The 17912-nt window shown below is 26.4% G+C and overlaps 1 protein-coding gene across 6 annotated transcripts in view; it reads right to left on the bottom strand.

Moving 5' to 3' along the window:
* Positions 1-4687: 4687 nt before the first annotated feature.
* Positions 4688-17912, bottom strand: part of LOC129917229 (sodium/potassium-transporting ATPase subunit beta-2) — a 57506-nt gene continuing 44281 nt past the window's right edge. For all 6 annotated transcript variants that reach the window (XM_055997646.1, XM_055997645.1, XM_055997647.1 and 3 more), the window contains exon 8: positions 4688-9772. In XM_055997646.1, the coding sequence (XP_055853621.1) occupies positions 9669-9772 (104 nt within the window). In that variant the 3' untranslated portion in view covers positions 4688-9668. The remainder of the gene's footprint in view (positions 9773-17912) is intronic.

The raw sequence follows: 17912 nt of genomic DNA, 5'->3' as shown, positions 1-17912 counted from the left end.
CAGACAAAACGTTACATGGCTTAAAATTAAAAAGAAAGATTTAGGAACACAAAGAAGATTTGACCTCAAACTTGAAGGTGGAAGTTTTCTTTGTAAATTAAAAGCTAGTATGTGTGAACTTAAGTGAAATAAAAATAGGCAAACAAGGGCTAAGTTTTTAGCGTGTGCATGAAAATGATTGTCAAACAATACACACACCTTGCATAAATCGAATGAATCGTTTTCAGATTCCTTCACACTTTTTTAAAGAAATTTTACACAGTCGAAAGGAAACCCACTTTATAAACTTATTTAAAAGCGCTACGCGATGCTTTGAATCTTTTGTTTTATTTTACACGGTGAACTGTAAACTAGGCCTTAGGAGCAAACAAAAAGTGGTTTGAAAATAATTGGGCCTATTCGGCGAGATCTTTTATACTGCTATTCTGCAGAAAAAGAACGGTGTCCATAACTAATATCATCAAACGTGTCTAATTGCGCCAGTTATGGACACCAGTGTCGGTCACTGAATTTCGTTGAACATTATATTCTAGTTATGAACACCCCACGTAAAATTAAATTATGTTATTATTTTTGCAATAACTTAAATTGAAATAGATCTACAAAGCAATTCCTTAACAAAATATTCAATTTTAATTTTTGTACCATATACAGATATATTGTTTAAACAATGATTTGTACTTACGTCTTTCTTAAGAATTTCTCAAGTTTCATGCACTTCACAGAGGTTCCAAACTTGCCCCTTTTATTACAACAAAACCAATCACTACCAACTATGAAGTAAAGTGTTTTCTGATGGAATATACATGCTTGAACGCGTTAAAAATAGTTTTCGTACGCTACATCCTAACAAAACCTTAAGAAAGCGGAAAAACTGTTCGAGGTGTCGGTATCTGGGTAGATTACCCTATTTTGATTCTTGTGACAAAAAAAAGTTCAATTGTTGACCTTATTAGTAAATAGTATTACAGTCAAACGCTAACAAATGACAAAAACTATTTAATCTTAAAAACATATTTTTCTTAGATCTTACGTAACTGACCATAGAATCAATTAAAAGGCTTGGCAATCTTTTCAGTATTTTTTTTATCATAAATCAGAGACTTATGTGTCTCATTTACCAATTTATCTAAAACCTTTTCTAAATTGAGATCATAATAGCTCCGAATAAGAAAGAAGAAGTCACCAAACAAAGGGTATCATTTTTTTCATCAAATTTGGTTGCCTTAAAAAAACTTATCAATACCCATTTGACATAAAAACAATCAACGGGCAATAAAACACCAAATATTGTTGTTTTTTTTTGTTAAATTTTTGATAAATTTTATTTCTCAATAAATTTTCCTCATTTTATTATTTTTTTTGTTGTTTTGTTTTTATATTAAACAATCTCTAACATAGAATTGAATTTATTGATGGTGGCATAGGAAAAATAAAGAAATTATTCTCATTTTTTCTTCTTTCATTTTTTTTTCTTGTTTGTTCTTCTTGGTTATTCTCATTTTAAAGTTTTGTTGTTTTCTTGTCAATCATAGTAATTTTTTTCGTTTATTTTTTATACTCTTAGCAAAGGATTGTGGGCGTTATACTGCTTTATTTTATTATTTTTTACTTACAATTTTTAAGCACTTTTCCAAGCTTTTTTTAATATATTTCTGGTTTTATTTATATTTTTGTTTGTTGACTATATTTCTTTCAATGAAAATATTGAGCTCTGTTCTTGTTCTTTTGGAATATCTGTTTATATGTTTTTTTTTTAATTTTATTTTGGTGGATTTTATTTTGTTTTATTACATAGCTTTAAAAAACAAAATTAAATTAAGATGAAGAAGTAGAAATTTTTTTTGTTGTAATTAAAATGCAAAAAAGCTGCAGTGGTTTTCGATTTACCTACATATTTTTCTTTTTTTATTATTTTTTTTTTCATGTAGAAAAAGAAAATTAATTAAACAAATTATTAACAAAAATTGAAAAATATTATTTGACTACAGCGGTTGATTTTGTTTTTGGCTTAAATATATTTATATTTTTTTGTTTTACTATATTTGCTCTTCGCTTATATAATAATTAATATTTGATAGAATTTTTTTTAAAAACTACTAATTTTATTTCGCCTCTGTACTTTGTTTTATTTTTTTGTTTTTTCTTTAAACTTAACATGTACATATACATATGAATACATATATTTTTTATTTATTTATATAAGTTTTTTTTTTTTGTTAGTTTTTGATATAAGAAAGGAAAAAAATCATGTTTTCTTTATTTACGAATTGAAATTAACTTAAAAAAGTTTAAATATTTATTTTTATTGAAGATTTATTTTAATAATATTTATATAAGGAAACAGATTGACTCTGTTCTTGTATTAAAAAAATAAATAAGAGAACATTTTTTTCGTTTCATTAGGATGCAGTATTTATTTGATTTTTTTACATAGTTGTTTTTTTTTTTATTTAAATGAATTTAACAATTCAAGAAAATTGTTTGCCCGTTTTTTAATTAATTTTCTTTATTTTTATTTTATTTTTTTTTTTAATATATAAAACTAAGTGAGGAGAATAAAAATGTAAGAATAAATTATTTGTATTTGATTATTCTGGTTTGTCTCAAAATAGAAAAGTTTTATTTTGTTTATCGAGAACGCATATTATGTAGGTTGTTGTTGTTGTTGTTCAATGTTTGCAATATATTATAAGTTTTATTTTGTTTTTTTTTTTTTTACTTTAAGAAACTGGCGAAAGTAGCTGTTTTTTTTTTGTTTTGCCTTGTTTGTCTTTTGTATTTATTTAAACTTTCATTTTTATTTATTATTTTTGTTTTTTTTTCTTAATTCTGGGCAGTGAATGGAATATACACATTTTTTTGTTATTCATTTTTTTTTATTTATTTAAATTTTGTGTTTTTTTTTGTTTTTATTCTTAAATTAAAAGAAGTTATATTTAAAAATGAAAAATCTATATCCGCCATTCTTATTATTTGTTAAGTTTATTAAGCCATTCAAAACAATCGAACGTTGCATCTATATCCGTTTCGATGAATTGTTTATATTTATATATATAAATGTGTGTTTTTTGCTTTTAATATTAAATTTAAAGTTTTTTTTGTTGATGAAAAAAAAAAAATAAAAAAAATGGTAATTTATTTAAAAAGGGTTTTACTTAAGTTTTTTTTTAATTTATTTATTTCTTCCATCGCCATTTATATTTAACAAAAACTAAAAAATATTACTTAATATTTTAATAATAAATTTGCCAGAGTACCTACTTAACAACACTAATTAGGCATGTCTTTCTAGGTACTATTATAAATTATTTAAGTAATTTTTTTTTCCATTCTCAATTTTTTTTTGTATTTATAAATTTAAATTAATTTTTATTCTTTATTATTATAATTTTTAAATTTATTTAATGCAAAAAACTTGTAGTTTATTTATCATTGTTTTTCATTTTATTTTTGTTTTTTTTTTTTTGTTTAATATAATTACATACATTTATCAGCATAGCGATCGCGTTGTTAAGTTTATTTGATTTTATTTTATATATTTTTAAAAATATTTTTTTTTATTAAACAATTTAACAATAATACATTTGCAATACTTTTTCTTTTTTAATTTCAGTAATACTTGATTGTTTAATATTATTATTTTTTTTTGTTAATTCAATTAATACACAAAATTATTTTGCAAAATATCAAACAAATTTACTACACACATCATATACAAATTTTTTTTTATAAACTCCCCCAACAAAAACTATTTATACAAAAGCGCTTTAAAAAGAGACAAGAACAAAGTTGCAGTATGTGATACTGATGATTGTGTGTATCCTTAATTATTTAGGACGAAGAGTGAATCCTTTATATGTGTGGCCACTGCGCAAGGATGAAAGAAAAAAATCATTTTTTCAGCAGACTATGTCGCTGCAAAATGGGGTCAAGGTCATTTGAGGGATGGATTTTTTAGGATGTGTTGTACATTTTTTTAAAAATATTTTGTTAAAATAATATAATGAAGGGAATACTCTCTGGTTATGAATATAGTGTTGTCCTGTCTTGGAGAAATAATGGAGAAGTTGTTTCAGATTGAAACAAAATACTTGTTTCTTTAAAAACATTAAGCTATTCGATGACGACAATTTTAAGCCTTTTCCATTTGAGCTAGCATGAGTTGTGAGTTTTTATTCGTTAAGGATGTTATTAATAGGCTTAAAATTGCGAGATTTTAGAGAAGAGTAATAATTGTAGTCCTCGAATAGCTTTATACTTTTATTTTTCACATTTTATTTTCATTCCCCTTTTTCTGATTGAAATTTCCCTTTGCATTCAATAGAAATCAATCGATTTTTTTAAGGATCCTTATATCTAATTCTTCTCTGAATTTGAGCTAGAAACATGAGTTGTAATTGGTTGTCCGAGATGTTTTTTTTTTTCAAGACCTTCAATGCAGAGACGAACTATTTCGGTTGATTAAAAATGGATGCTTTCGCTAGAATTCTGATTTTAATATGACAGAAAAGTTTAATAATTTTTTGTTCTCAAAAATTCCTCAAATTTTAGATAACTTTAAATTCCTAGGGATTCAATTGAAGGGATCAAGACTTTTTTCAAGTATTTGTTTCGTTAAGTTTAAAGTAAGAAATCCTTTTTGTACCTGAGCTAGAAACAAGAGTTGTGGTTTAAGATGTTAGTTTTCAGTACAAAAAGTTTTCAATGTTAAACGTAAAAACGGTTTACTTTGAACGAAAATCCAATGCTTTTTCAAGAGTTTTGATTCTTTCTTCTTAACAGAAAACTTGAACCTTTTTATTTTCAGTTGGAAAATATGTATAGTTTTGATCTCTATAAGAGGTTTAGCGTTTTTTTTATACGCACTGTTGCATTTTTTGCTATTGCCTTGATATAAAGTCTAAAAAACCGCAATTTTTTTGTGACAGTAAGCCTAAGCCTTTTCATATTGAGCTAGAAACATGAGTTGTGAATTCTGTCACAAAGTGTTAGAAGTTTTTCGGTACTTATTAAGTTATTTGTGCCTTCGAATTAATCGTTACTATAGGTTTTTAAACTTTTAAATCAAAAATAATATCCGGCTTTATTAGCAGCAAGGTTAAACAATGCGTTTTAGTCTGTAGAGAGTCAAAACGGTTAAAGAAAAGTTTTTAACCTCAAAACCAAGCAAATTACTACAAGTTCATGAGAAATTTGGCAATTAAATACATCTAGGTTATTAGTACAAAAACAATAAATGTTCCTCATAAACTCGTGAGTTGGTTATTTATTTGTGACAGAAAATCAAGCCTTTTCATTTGAGCTAGAAACAAGAGTTATGATCTCTGCACAATAAGATGTTAGAAGTTTTTGAGTACTTATTTTTAGTTTTTGTTGCCTTCGTTATTTGGTATTTGAACTTTTAAGTCACAAAATTTATACGGCTTTAATATAGCAGCAGTGTGTAGATACACAAAAAACCTTTCTTTATAGATTATAGAGAATCAAAAACTTTTTGAAATGATTACATGAGTTCTTGCATTAGGGTCAAAATCATTCTCCAAAATCTTGTCTCGCGTATATATTGTTTACCTTTTGTATTTGTGCTAGAAACAAGAATTGTGATTTGCCGATTGAGATGCAATTTTTTTTTAAGTTTGTTTGTTTATGAATACAAAAGGTTTTCAGTACAACACGGAAGAACTATTACGTTGAAAGAAATTGTTTTTTGAGATGTCGAAAATCTTAGCCTTTTCTTATTGTCTTTTTGAGCTAGAAACATGAGTTGTGGTCTTTTTATAAGATGTTAAGATTAAGACTTGTTCGACTTTTTGTTCGAAAGCTGTGGAATGTGACTTCTTCTTGAGATTCGAACAACACCACTCTTACCCTATCTTACAACAGTTTTTAAGCCTTCCCACTTGGGCCTATAACAAAAGTTCTGTCGTTTTCTGTCATTTTAAATGCATTCTAAAAAAAATTAACCCAATTACCAAAGAGTCCTATGGCATGATTTAAGTTTAACTCTTTTAACAAGTCCTTTTTCAGTTTATTTTCATCCCTTTTGCATTTTTCTGAGCTAGAAACATGAGTTGTGAATTTTTACTTTTTTCAATACAAAAGGTTTTCAGTGTTAAACATTAGAACTCGGTAAATAAAATTCCGATTGTATTCAAGAGTTATAAGTTGATATTCTTTTGATGGAAATCTTTAGCCTTTTCATTTTGAGCTAGAAACAAGAGTTGTGATCTCTTTATAAGATGTTAGAAGTTTATAGGTTAAGATTTTTATTTTCGAATAATTGGGTACTAGCTATTTGATATTTTTAGTTGTTAAGTTTTTCCGGCTAGGAAAGCAGCAGAAATGTACTCTTAAGTTTCTTCAAATTCAAACAACTTTCCCCTTAAACTGTTTTAAACACAGTCCGTTTCGAAGTGCTGTTGAAATATTGTCTAAATATACACTGACTCTTCTAAAGTTGAGTAAAGTTGATCTTTGAATGCATTTTAACTTATATAGTCTATAGACTTAAGCACCAAGATATGTTTCCACTTTGTAAGCATCGGAAATTTGACACAAATGGAACAAATGGATTTCATTGGTTTTGAAGTGTTGTGATTTCAAAATCTTTTGACAGAAAATCTTAGCCTTTTCAATTTGAGCTAGAAACAAGAGTTGTGATCTTAGAAGGTTAAGATTTGATTGGATATTTTTTGAAGGAATTTATGATTTGTTTTACATGTGTTAAACACCTTCGAAACAGTAGAAAGCTTCGTGTTCACAAAAAAAGCTGTTTTCAAAGTAATTCTTGAAAAATTTATTGAAATCGATCTATGAACCCATTTTTATTCGATGAAACAATATCGAAGATATTTTTGGGAACTGCAGGGGAAAAAGTTGAATATTATATCTGGAGACACCTATTTTTCCCCAAAAAACTGCGACAGAATATAATTCATCCCAGATGTGAATACTTAAAACGAGTTTTAACACATTAAGATAATTCCCTCCCCTCCATCCGCACCCAGAACAAAACAACCCCCATTTTGATCTTAAAACGTTTGCCATTCACACCATCAGAAAAGCAAAGTAGGAATATTTGCGCCTAAAAAACTATAAAATTATCCCAACTCGTTTATTTTTTTGTTTTTTTGTTGTTTTTATGGTAAATTTTTTATTTTTAAATTTAAATTTGTTGGTTTCTTATTGTTAAATCTATGAACACTAAAAGCTAACAAAAAATGTTAACATAAATTAAATTTATTTAAATTTTTTTTTTAGTTTTTTTTTATTTATTTTTAAAACCTAAACAAAAAAGCTACAATTTTTTTTCTTGTATAAGAAATTTGTTTTATAAAGTATTTAACTTAGCCACTTATGTAGTTTATGTTTTTTTGTTGTTGTTGTTAAATTTATAAACAATGTATTCTTTTTTTTTTTTTGTTAAGGGGGAAACATATTCGAGTGATTTTTTTTTGTTTTAAAATTTTTTTTTAAGTACGCGATTTATATTATTTTTTGTAAATTATATTTGAATATATTTAATTTTTTTGTTTCAACAATTAAATGAGATAAAAATAATTTATTATTAAAAATATTAGAAAGAAAAAAATAAACAAACAACATAAAAATATTTAACAACGAATGAGAAAATGAATTATTTTCTTAAAATCTGCCTCTTAAATAGTATTTTTTTTATTTTTCATTGTTTTATCTAAAAGTTGATTAAAATTGTTTTTTTTTTTTTTCATTTATAATTATTTAATAAATAACCTGCTCTACAGATTTTATTTTTTTTTTATTTAAATTTAATAACTATATTTAGTACTATATTTTTGTTTTTTTTTTTTTGTTTTGTAATGTACGAAGAATTTTTTCTTTAATTTTCCTATAGAACATGCTGCGTTTTTTTTTAAATGATGTAATGTCTCTTATTTCTTTTTGGTTGAAAGAAAATAAGAGAATTAAAATTAAAGAACAGTTTGCGGTTTTAGCGGGCCTTATGGAAATATTTTTCTCATTTATAATACAAAAATAAAATGGGATTTAAAATTAAAATTAAGAAAAATAAAAAAAAATCATAAAAGCAGTTTAGTTTATTTACTTTTTTTGTCTTTGGTAAAATTGTTTTTTTTTTTTTTTGTTTTATAATTTTATTATAATCTAAATCAAAGCAGTATCTTGTTGTTGTTTTTTTTAATCATTTTTTTTTTATATATGGAAAATTAAAAATAATTATTTATTCATTTTTTTTTCATTCAAAACACTTATTCGGTGTAATTTGTTTAATGGTTTTTATCTGTTTACTATAATTTATATGAATTTTATGTATATGTCTGTTTTTTCTGTTTTTTTTTCAATTTGTTTTATTTTTTCTAATTTTTTATTTATATATTTACTTAAACTTAATTTTACAAGTTTTTTTTAAATATTATTTTTTTTCACTTAAAAGCTAACTGCTTAAAATTAAAGTGTAATTTATTTATCTTGTTTTTTTTTTTTAAATACTAAGTGGATGGAAAAAAGGAGGCGAGGGAGGGGTAGGTTCATAGTTATTTTTTTTTTGTTTAAATATATTATAATTATTTTATTATTTATACCTATATATTTTTTGGTGGTGGTAGTTTTTTGTTTGCATTTTTATGGTGGAAGCGGTGTGCTGGAACAGTTAATTTATATATTTTTTTTCTTTGGTTTCATTTCAAGATTAGGGAAAGGACATTAAAGGAATAAATGGGGAATATTTGGGAAGAGGATCAAATTAACAAAAAAATAAAATAACATTTTTGTATTATATTTATATATATTTTTTTTTCTTACTTAGGTATATTTTTTTTTTTTTTAATTATTTTTGTTTTGTTTTTGAGAAAGGTGAGTACAATTTCACTATAATTTTTTTGGTTTGTATTTTTTTTTAATTTTAAATTTTAATCCGCTCGTTCATGTTTGTGTGTGTATGTCTCTAATAAAATGGATCAAACTAGTTAGGTAAGAAAATATTCAATTTAAAATTAAATTTATTAATAAATATAATTTTAAAGAAACAAACAAAAAATTGCAGAATCACTATGCTTTGCTGTATTTATATAAATGATGCTGTTTCTAGCTTTTCATTTTATTTTCTGTCCTTGTATTCTTTATGTTTTGTTAAATTTTTCATTTAGTACAGTGGTAAGTTTTTTTTTTTTAGATTTTTTTGTCTTTAATTTAAAATTGTAATTTTTTGTTTTCTTCGCTGCGCTGATTTTCGATTTTATTATTTTTTTTTATATAATTTTATATAAATATTTCATTTTTTGTTCTATTATTTCTCATTTTTGTTGTTGTTTATTTCGGGCTAATATTAGTGATTTTATTTTTACCTATCATTTTCTCCGTATGCTGCAGTATAGTACTTTTATATTTTTTTCAATGTTCTTGTTTTTATATTCAAATATTGTTTTTTTTTTTTTAATTTAACTTTAAAATTAAAATTGTTTTTATTTTATTGTGATTTTTTATTTTTTTGAAATAAATGGGGTTTTATTTTTGTTTTAATTTTAAAATTATGTATTTGGTAATGTGTCTGTGTGTTGTGTGTGGTTTTATTTTTTTTTTTTTATATTTTTTTTTATTTATTCTGTTTTATTTAAAAACTGTGGTATTGTTTTTGTTTTAAATAATTTTATTTATTAGACTGCCATTTCTTAATCAACCATTAATTCGAAATGGACGGATCCTCTCCTTTCTGAACGATCGTGATAGATATTCTTTGCCCATGCTTTACACTCGATGTTGATAAGGACTCCAGCTAAAATACAAACAAAAAATATATATTTTAGATATTTTTGTAAACAAACATAATTTAAATGTGTTAAAGGTCCTTAATCGAATTTTTATATCATCAACAAGCAAAGAAATGAGAGAGAGCAAATTAACCAAGATCTTGTTAACCAAATTTCTTCTTTTATCATTTTTCGTTAATTAAAGTCCCTGTCTGATTACATAACATTCAATTTTCTCCGTAGATGTCCTTAAATTGTTATAGTTATACGTTCAAGTTCAGAATCCTTTAAATTACAATCTTTTATTTAAAATAAATATGTATATAAAAATAAATAAAAAATAATTTTGTATTTTTCATCTTTTCATTGCTTGAATAACAAAAATGAACATTATACGCCATTAAGTGCACTTTCGCTTCCTCACTGCTTTCGGAAACATTTTATTTTTTTTTTTTTTTTTGAGAGAAATAAAAAGGAAATGGAAAGAAAAATGAACGCCAGTTGACATAAAATATTATTTCAACAGTTTTCTATTTTTTATTATTTTACTTCATATTCTCAACAACTGTTATATTATCCGTTCGCCTGTCATTTTTAAATGGTTCCATAAAAAAACTATTATAAGATTGTTATTTTGGGTTTAAATAGCAGTGCAAATGTATGTTAACTTACAATTTAACTATTTGCGTTAGAGCAATTTTGTGCATGCATATTTTTTTTATTAAATAATAACTTTAAGGGAAGTGAAAGCCAAGTTAAATCGTCAAAAATCGACCCGTTTTGAAAAAAAGTTGGAATATTTTCCAAAAAAAGTTGGAATATTTTTGAAAAATATAAAAATGCCTTTTTTGAAGGTCTTGAAGACAGAGCCTTTAAGACCGACATTAATTAATTCTCTTGCATTGTAATCTCAATTTTGATTGTAATCTAGCTTGATATTTCTTAAAGAATACAAAATTTTGATTAAAAACCTATAAACGACCATACCTATGGCAAGTAAAAATAACTGGGTCAAACTTCTAGCACAAGGTAGTTTTATGGTTAGAATATTTGTATTTATTTTTTTAATTAAGTTTTTTTTTATAAAATTTAAGTTATTAAGTGAAAAAGAGATAAAAATAAATCAAAATAAATCGCAAATAAAAGCAAAAATAAAACGAAGCTATAAACTCAAAAGATAATTTTTGTTCTTTTATCTTTTTATTTTCACAAAATCTATGTATACCCTCAATTAAATGCTATCGCATCACGGTAAAATTCCATTGGCTTTTCCTTTCTGCACTTTTTCTTAATTATCATTAACTTGAATGAAGTAATCCAATTAGCTCCTTGATCTAAATTCATAACCTCCCTTCGACTTCTATTATACACACACATATACGATTAAACATAATAAACTAATACCAACCACCACCTCTAGCAGACATTTTGTCGCCATAACAAAAAAGTTAAATCCAAAAAAATAAAATTTATATTGACACCATAAAAAAATACTAAAAGAAACACACGACACAAATACGAAAGAAATACCTTTCTATAAATTGCTTTAGCAAATTTTCTTGCAATATTTTTCTGACTTTTTGCCAAAAATATGCCTAAACTATTTTTAAAAATACAAAAGACCAACAAATAACCTGGTTAAGAGGGTTAAAAAAAATGTTCTTAACAACTTTGTTAGAATATATAGTTGATGACTAATTCTGTTATACGATATCAAACTAACCCCTCTCTCCGATTTTGTCTTTATTTTATTGGACTATGCCATTGTGGTTGCATAATAGGGTATTTTATGTTCGTACCTATATCTTGTATTTTATTGCTCATTTTCAGGACATCCGTGCACTACTTTACCGTCATACCATTTCACCTCCACTTTCTATTCTAACCCACCTATATTATAGGATAAGAGAAAGTAGAAGTATGAAGGAAGAAGAAATAAACACTTTAAACGAGCTCTCTTGTTTCTTGAAGTTTCTAGGTATACCTAATATCTATACTCTTGTGTGTGTATGTATGTATGTGTTTTGTAACCAAAAAAAGACTATTCAAGAAAGCTTTTAGTTTGTTGTGTTGATGTTGACTCAATCGCTAAAAAAAAAAAAAAAAAAATATAATATCCCACTCTTAGGAATTTTAGAAATCTACTTGGTATAAGAGAATTCTATCAGGGAACAAAATGGAACCGTTATGCATTGGTGGATAAACAAACTCTTTAAGAGATTTTTGTTTTCGTGTATATCTAAACAACTCATCTTATTATGTAAAGTTATATGTATACATAGATTGAATAGGTATAAAGCTATATAACATAAGTTAGAAAAATAGGTACTATGTGTATCTACAGAGATAGACAAAGTTTTTAGTCATCTTCGATTAAAATAAGCCTAACAGAATGTTTCAATATTGAAGACATTTAAAAAGTATTACATTTTTGCGTTTGTATTTAGGCTTGAGATCATGATAAAATAATATGATTGTACAAATATTGGGAGAAAGAAAGCACGAGATACTCGTACAAATCTAAACAGTTATATAAGTGTAGACGCCATAACACCCCTTTAGTTATACTTTGATAGTAAAAGTATGAAAACTCATCATGGGTAGCCCATCATGAGACAGGTCATCACAAGTTTCAATTGAAACAAATTTGTTTATAGTTCAATACATTTGAATGTTTTTTTTTTTTTTTTTTAAAAAAGGACATTCTCTGACTTTTTTTTATTGTTTAATGCATTTGAAAACAACAACAAAAGACATTATGGCAGAATCCAAAACCGAGCATTTTATCTTTCAAGAATGTTCTGTCCTTTTATTAGTTTGGAAAAGGAGTTCAAAGATTTCATAAATTACTTAGGAGTTACTCTTGTAACAAGGCTCTTTTTTGAGTTATTAAAATGTAAGACCTGCTTGGATATTTTGATTAATCAACCTAAAAACAAATATTTGAAATCCTCTAATCCGTCTCTTAAGCTTGATTGAGAAAATTTATTTCATAGGAGAACTTGCCAAATATATTGTTGGTGATTGATTTGAAGAGTCTTTTTTTGCCTGTCCGGTAAAAACAGAAACAACTGACAAAAACTATATTTTTTTTTTTAATTTATCATATTTCTTAGGATACAGGAACAATTACTGGACTTGCCATTTATGTCTCTAGAATATGATATTTTGAGGTTAGAAAACTGTTTTGTAAGCCTTAAAGCCCAAAAATTTAGTCCGACTAAAATTTTTAGAACAATTTAAGCCGAATTGTACACGGAAATGGACTCTTTTTCTACTTTGTGTTTGTACAGAACTATCAATGCTATCATCCTATTAAGTTTCATGGCCTTATAGTTATCAGAAATCTTCCAAAGTGTTTAAATAAAATTTAATAAAAATGCAGTGCTTAAATATTACGCATACACCACAGTGACCCGTTTAAATTGAAACTTTGAAAATTGATAAATAAATAACTAAACAAGAATCTTTTATGTTGAACTCTGTTAGATTGTGAAATTATTGTTCATGTGTGACATACAGAGACACACACATGCGATTTCGGTCACGCGATTATTCTGTTGCAAAAAATGGATCACAGGGACTCCGATGCCTGTGAACAGTGAAAAAACACTTGCTTCCAAAAAAAAAAAAAAAATTAAAAAATTAAAAATTGGAAAATTGTTTTTACAGGCATTAAAACCCTTGTGACCTACCTTTACAATTCCTATTCTAAGGATGCGGTTTTTTTTAAGTTTCAGAAATTATATACAATTCGACAACCTCTTTAAGGATAATTTCTTAATAAAAGCAGTTTTACTCTAGGACTTCCTTTTATATTATTCTCCAGGTATACTTGAAATTTTAATAATATTCTTTTGAAAACAAAATCATATGCATAAAATTGAATAAGTACTCAATTTTAGTAGCATAATATTTCAACATAACCTTTTGAAGATACATATTTTTTTCAATTTCCCTTCACAAAACCTTCCAATATGAGCTTTGTTTTCTTCTTCTCAATCCCTAATGATTTCATAAGAATTCATTGAATTCATAGAATTTTTATTTGTGTTTTTTTTTTTTCATTTCTTCATCCATAACCACAATTCAATAAAAAATGAAGAAGAAAAAATCCAATTTTCCAAATGCAATCTAAGGAATTTGTTCTTTTCTTCGTTTCTCATATGTGGTTTTTCAATTTTCAATTTAAAGAAGAAAAAAAAAATATATATATTCAAAGGATGTCATATAAGAGTTTATTTATACTCGTATATATTATGTATGTTGTGACATATAATAGAGGAAAAAGCGGGGAGTGAGGGGGAAAAAACTCAATCAATTGAATTGAAAATGTATGATTCGTCCTTGAAGTAAGCGCAATTTCTTGGTTTTGAATCTGTATGTGTTTTGTATTTTAAAGAATAATAGGACGATCCTGACTGTTGTTGATAAGATTTGAATTTTCAAATCAACTACGTTACAGGATGCTTTTGATTAACTTCAAGGAACTATTTAATTCATATTCGTTCTTTTTTCATTTATTTTGCCTAAGTATGAAAATTGACAGTTTATTTTGTATGATAGATGAATGTTACAAATTAATCAATATGAAAAAAAAAAAAACTATAACAACAAATTTAAAATTCAAAGGATCAAAGTAAAAGGAGTTGAAAAATGAGGTTATGTTTTTTTTTCTTGTTGACAAAAAAAAGATAAAATCTCTTCCAGATTATAGATGACCGGTGAAATGACTTTTCTTTCATCAGGGTGCGTCATCTTGTCTTATTATAATTAATGAAAAAATTAATGTTTCTTCTCAACGAACAAAAAGAACAAAAAAAAAAAAACAAAATCACTTTATTATAAAAAAAATCGTTTCATTTCATTCTTCTTGCTAAATATTTATAATTATAAAATGATGTCCCTTCTTAGCATAGTAATTAGTTTTCTTTCAAAAAAAATTAAAAAAAAAAATAATATCTCCTGTTCGTCTCCTCCGGTAAAGTCATATCATAATCTTCGAGGCATAAATAAAACAAGAAGTCGAAAAAATTAATGGAGTCATAAGACACTATCTTAAAAAAAGAAAAAAAAAAAATAATGAAGACATTTTAGTTAAAATTAATTTTACAAATGGATTATTTCATTAAAAATGTCGTTTATGAAATCTCGAAGAATAATGTGAGAAGATAAATATATCGACATGCTGTATTAAAAATTGTTTAGCAAGGATATTATTATTTTCCAACTTCAATGCATTGATGTATACTCTAGGAAATCTTTTAAAGTGAAATTATTTATGTATAACAATACACGCAATATATAACAGCTTTTTTATTGATTAAGTAGTTGGTAGATATGCCCGCACTGATATCCTTAAAAATCCCTATAGATCCATTAAAAAAAAGTAATATTACAGGAAGGTTTTTGTATGTCTTTTTTATACTTGCACTAATGCTGACTGTGCGATACCGCACCAAGTTCATAGACTGGACGGTCACAATCCCGAAAGTTTTAAAACCAAAAAAATCAAGAATCCCCAAAAATCCAAAAAAAAAAAACATTCGGGATTCTGGGTTTTCTAAATTTTGGGTTTTCGGGATTTTAGATTTTCGGGATTTTGGATTTTCGGGATTTCTGGATATTCGGTATTCTGGTTCTCAGGATTTTGAATTTTCGGGATTTGTGGTTTTCGGGATTTTGACCCCAACCCAGACTGGTGTTTTAGCTATTTCACCAACTTTATGCTTAATCAAATTTTATTTCAAATTATGTGGCCTTAAAATATTGGAAAACTGGTTAGCCTCAAAAAATCTTTATTAATTCTCCTAAACATATTTTAGAACTATGGTAAATAAATATATTTCGAAACTAAGTCTCCAGCCGATGCAAAACAATTTTGCCAACATTTTTTTCAAGATGGTCTTCATTGATCCTTTTAATTTTTTAAATTCCAACAAGATCAGAAAGGGATCTTAGGTTTTTCAATAGACCAATTCATTGATCTGAGTGACAGTTTGCTCATCGTCACATTGGCACCAAAAGGCAAATACATTTTTTTCTAAACATGTGTTACATTTCTATGATTTAATAATATTTTTACTATTTTTGCAATAGATGATGATGCACTCAGCAAATTTTTCATAAGCATTCATGACTAACTTTCTAATTTTTCACGACTGATTTATGGTTTTTTTCAGTTATTGCATCTCGTTTCACTAACGTTTTCATTTTTAACATTTTTCATAGACAATATTGTCATTAGATAAACGCAAACGAACCATGTTGTCCGGAAAGAAAGTCGGTCTCGATGCTCGCTGTCTCCAGAGCTGTGTGTTTCAAAGAAATTTTTCTTGAATGACACACAGTTGTGGCACTATCCTCAACGTAATTTCTTTTTTTCATATTGAGTAGTCTTTTGTGTTCCGTTGCGCTTACCCTCAAGACATACGTTTCGGAGAATCACTGATGGTTGACGTTGTTGAAGGATATTGCCTCCATCAAGTCTGTGTCCTTTACTTGACAATACCATTATACTCCCTCGTCAAGTTCTATTTTTTTTTCCTCTTTCTAACTTTTCAACGTCATCTTCATCATCATCATCATTTTAAGGACATAAGAGAGTTGAATAAAACTCAACCACCGTTAACTGTGCATTATTATACTCGTATATAATAGCAATGGTCTTTTTTTTCTCGTTTACTCCATTATACCTATATATTTTTTTCTGTTTTTTTCTAAGAAAAAAAAATTATATAAATGAACTTGAAGAACACATCTTGAACTTGTTAGTCAAATAAAAAAGGGAGGATGAATTTAACTCGACGGAAGCCAGAAATAAGAAGAAAAATAAAGAATGAAGAGTAGATATTATTTCTAGTTTAAGTGCAGTCAGGAAAAGCAGAATTGTTAAAGTTGAAGAGACAAAAAAAAAAATATTAGTTAGTTTATATTCCGAGATTGACCTTTTTGAGAGTTTTTTTTTCAACAATACCTGAAACCTGAAGAGTATTGACTTTTTTTTAGTAAATTAACTGAAGGATACTTTAATTTCAAATTTATTTCTTTATTGTAATACTTGGCAGGCTCATTTTTTTATGAGTCATCAATCGAACTTATTTGCATTGGTTTTTATTTGGAAAGTTTTGTGTTCAGGAAGTTTAAAATTAAAAAAAAAAAAAAATTTCTAGGTTATGCAATCTTTATATTTTTTTAATTTTCCCATTTCGTTCATAAATTTTGTTTGATGAACAACTTGATTTATATTTTTTCTTCGGAACTAAGAAAGAATGTGCCTTTTCCCGTAAAACATGTTTTGATAAAGTCTACTTTGCTCCACCAAATACCCGTCCATTGATCTATATATTTTTGAACCCAAATTTATAACAAACCTTCCTAGAAACATTGCAAAAAACGATATGTGTATTTACCTTTTCAAAAGTTTTCCATCTTCCTCTTTCAAATTTTTTATTAGGAGAAAAAATATTATTTGAAACTTCTTTCACATTAAAGTTTTTGTAAAGCTTTTTTTAGGAGGAAAAAGCTATTTTTTGCAGTTTACAATGTGAACCTATTTTATTGACCGGAAGTGTAGGTAGTCCCAATACCTCTTATTGACCATTTCAAAAGGAAGCTTCTAATCAAAAAAATCAGGGATTTATCAACTGATGAACTTATACTTGCGAAAGCCATACTTCCGATCATTAAGAAAACTGATGTTTTGTTCCTGGAGATACGAGCGGGGTCAAAAAGTTCGCGGAATGGCAGAGAAGGGGAACAAAATTAAACATCTTTTTCAATTTTTTATTTACAATATTTTTTTTTAAGCCTTTTTATTATTTTTAACATTATTAAAAAGTTTATAAATGGATGGTGTGCAAACATTTTTTTTGCCAATCGATTCGAAAAATGCAGACATTTTCGACTTCACTGTTCGGTAAATGTTGTTTCTTCAAAGTTTTCCAGCTTTAGAATTCAATATACCGAACCTACATTTCTGTAAGGCAGTCGTCGCAAAATGGCTCTTGAGAACTGAAGCCTTGTCTAGTCTTGACCTTAATCACAGCTTGAAAACAATATTTATCTATAAATTAATTTTGTCTCTCCGATTCATATTTCTAATTCAACGAAAGCACAATAACTAATGACCCCAAAAGTTGGAATTTGACCCCCTCCACCTTGTAT

The sequence above is a fragment of the Episyrphus balteatus genome, chromosome 3 (genome assembly GCF_945859705.1).
Source record: "Episyrphus balteatus chromosome 3, idEpiBalt1.1, whole genome shotgun sequence".
NCBI classification, from domain to species: domain Eukaryota; kingdom Metazoa; phylum Arthropoda; class Insecta; order Diptera; family Syrphidae; genus Episyrphus; species Episyrphus balteatus.
The sequence above is the reverse complement of the archived record's forward strand: the minus strand, read 5'-3'. Positions and strand labels throughout refer to the sequence as shown.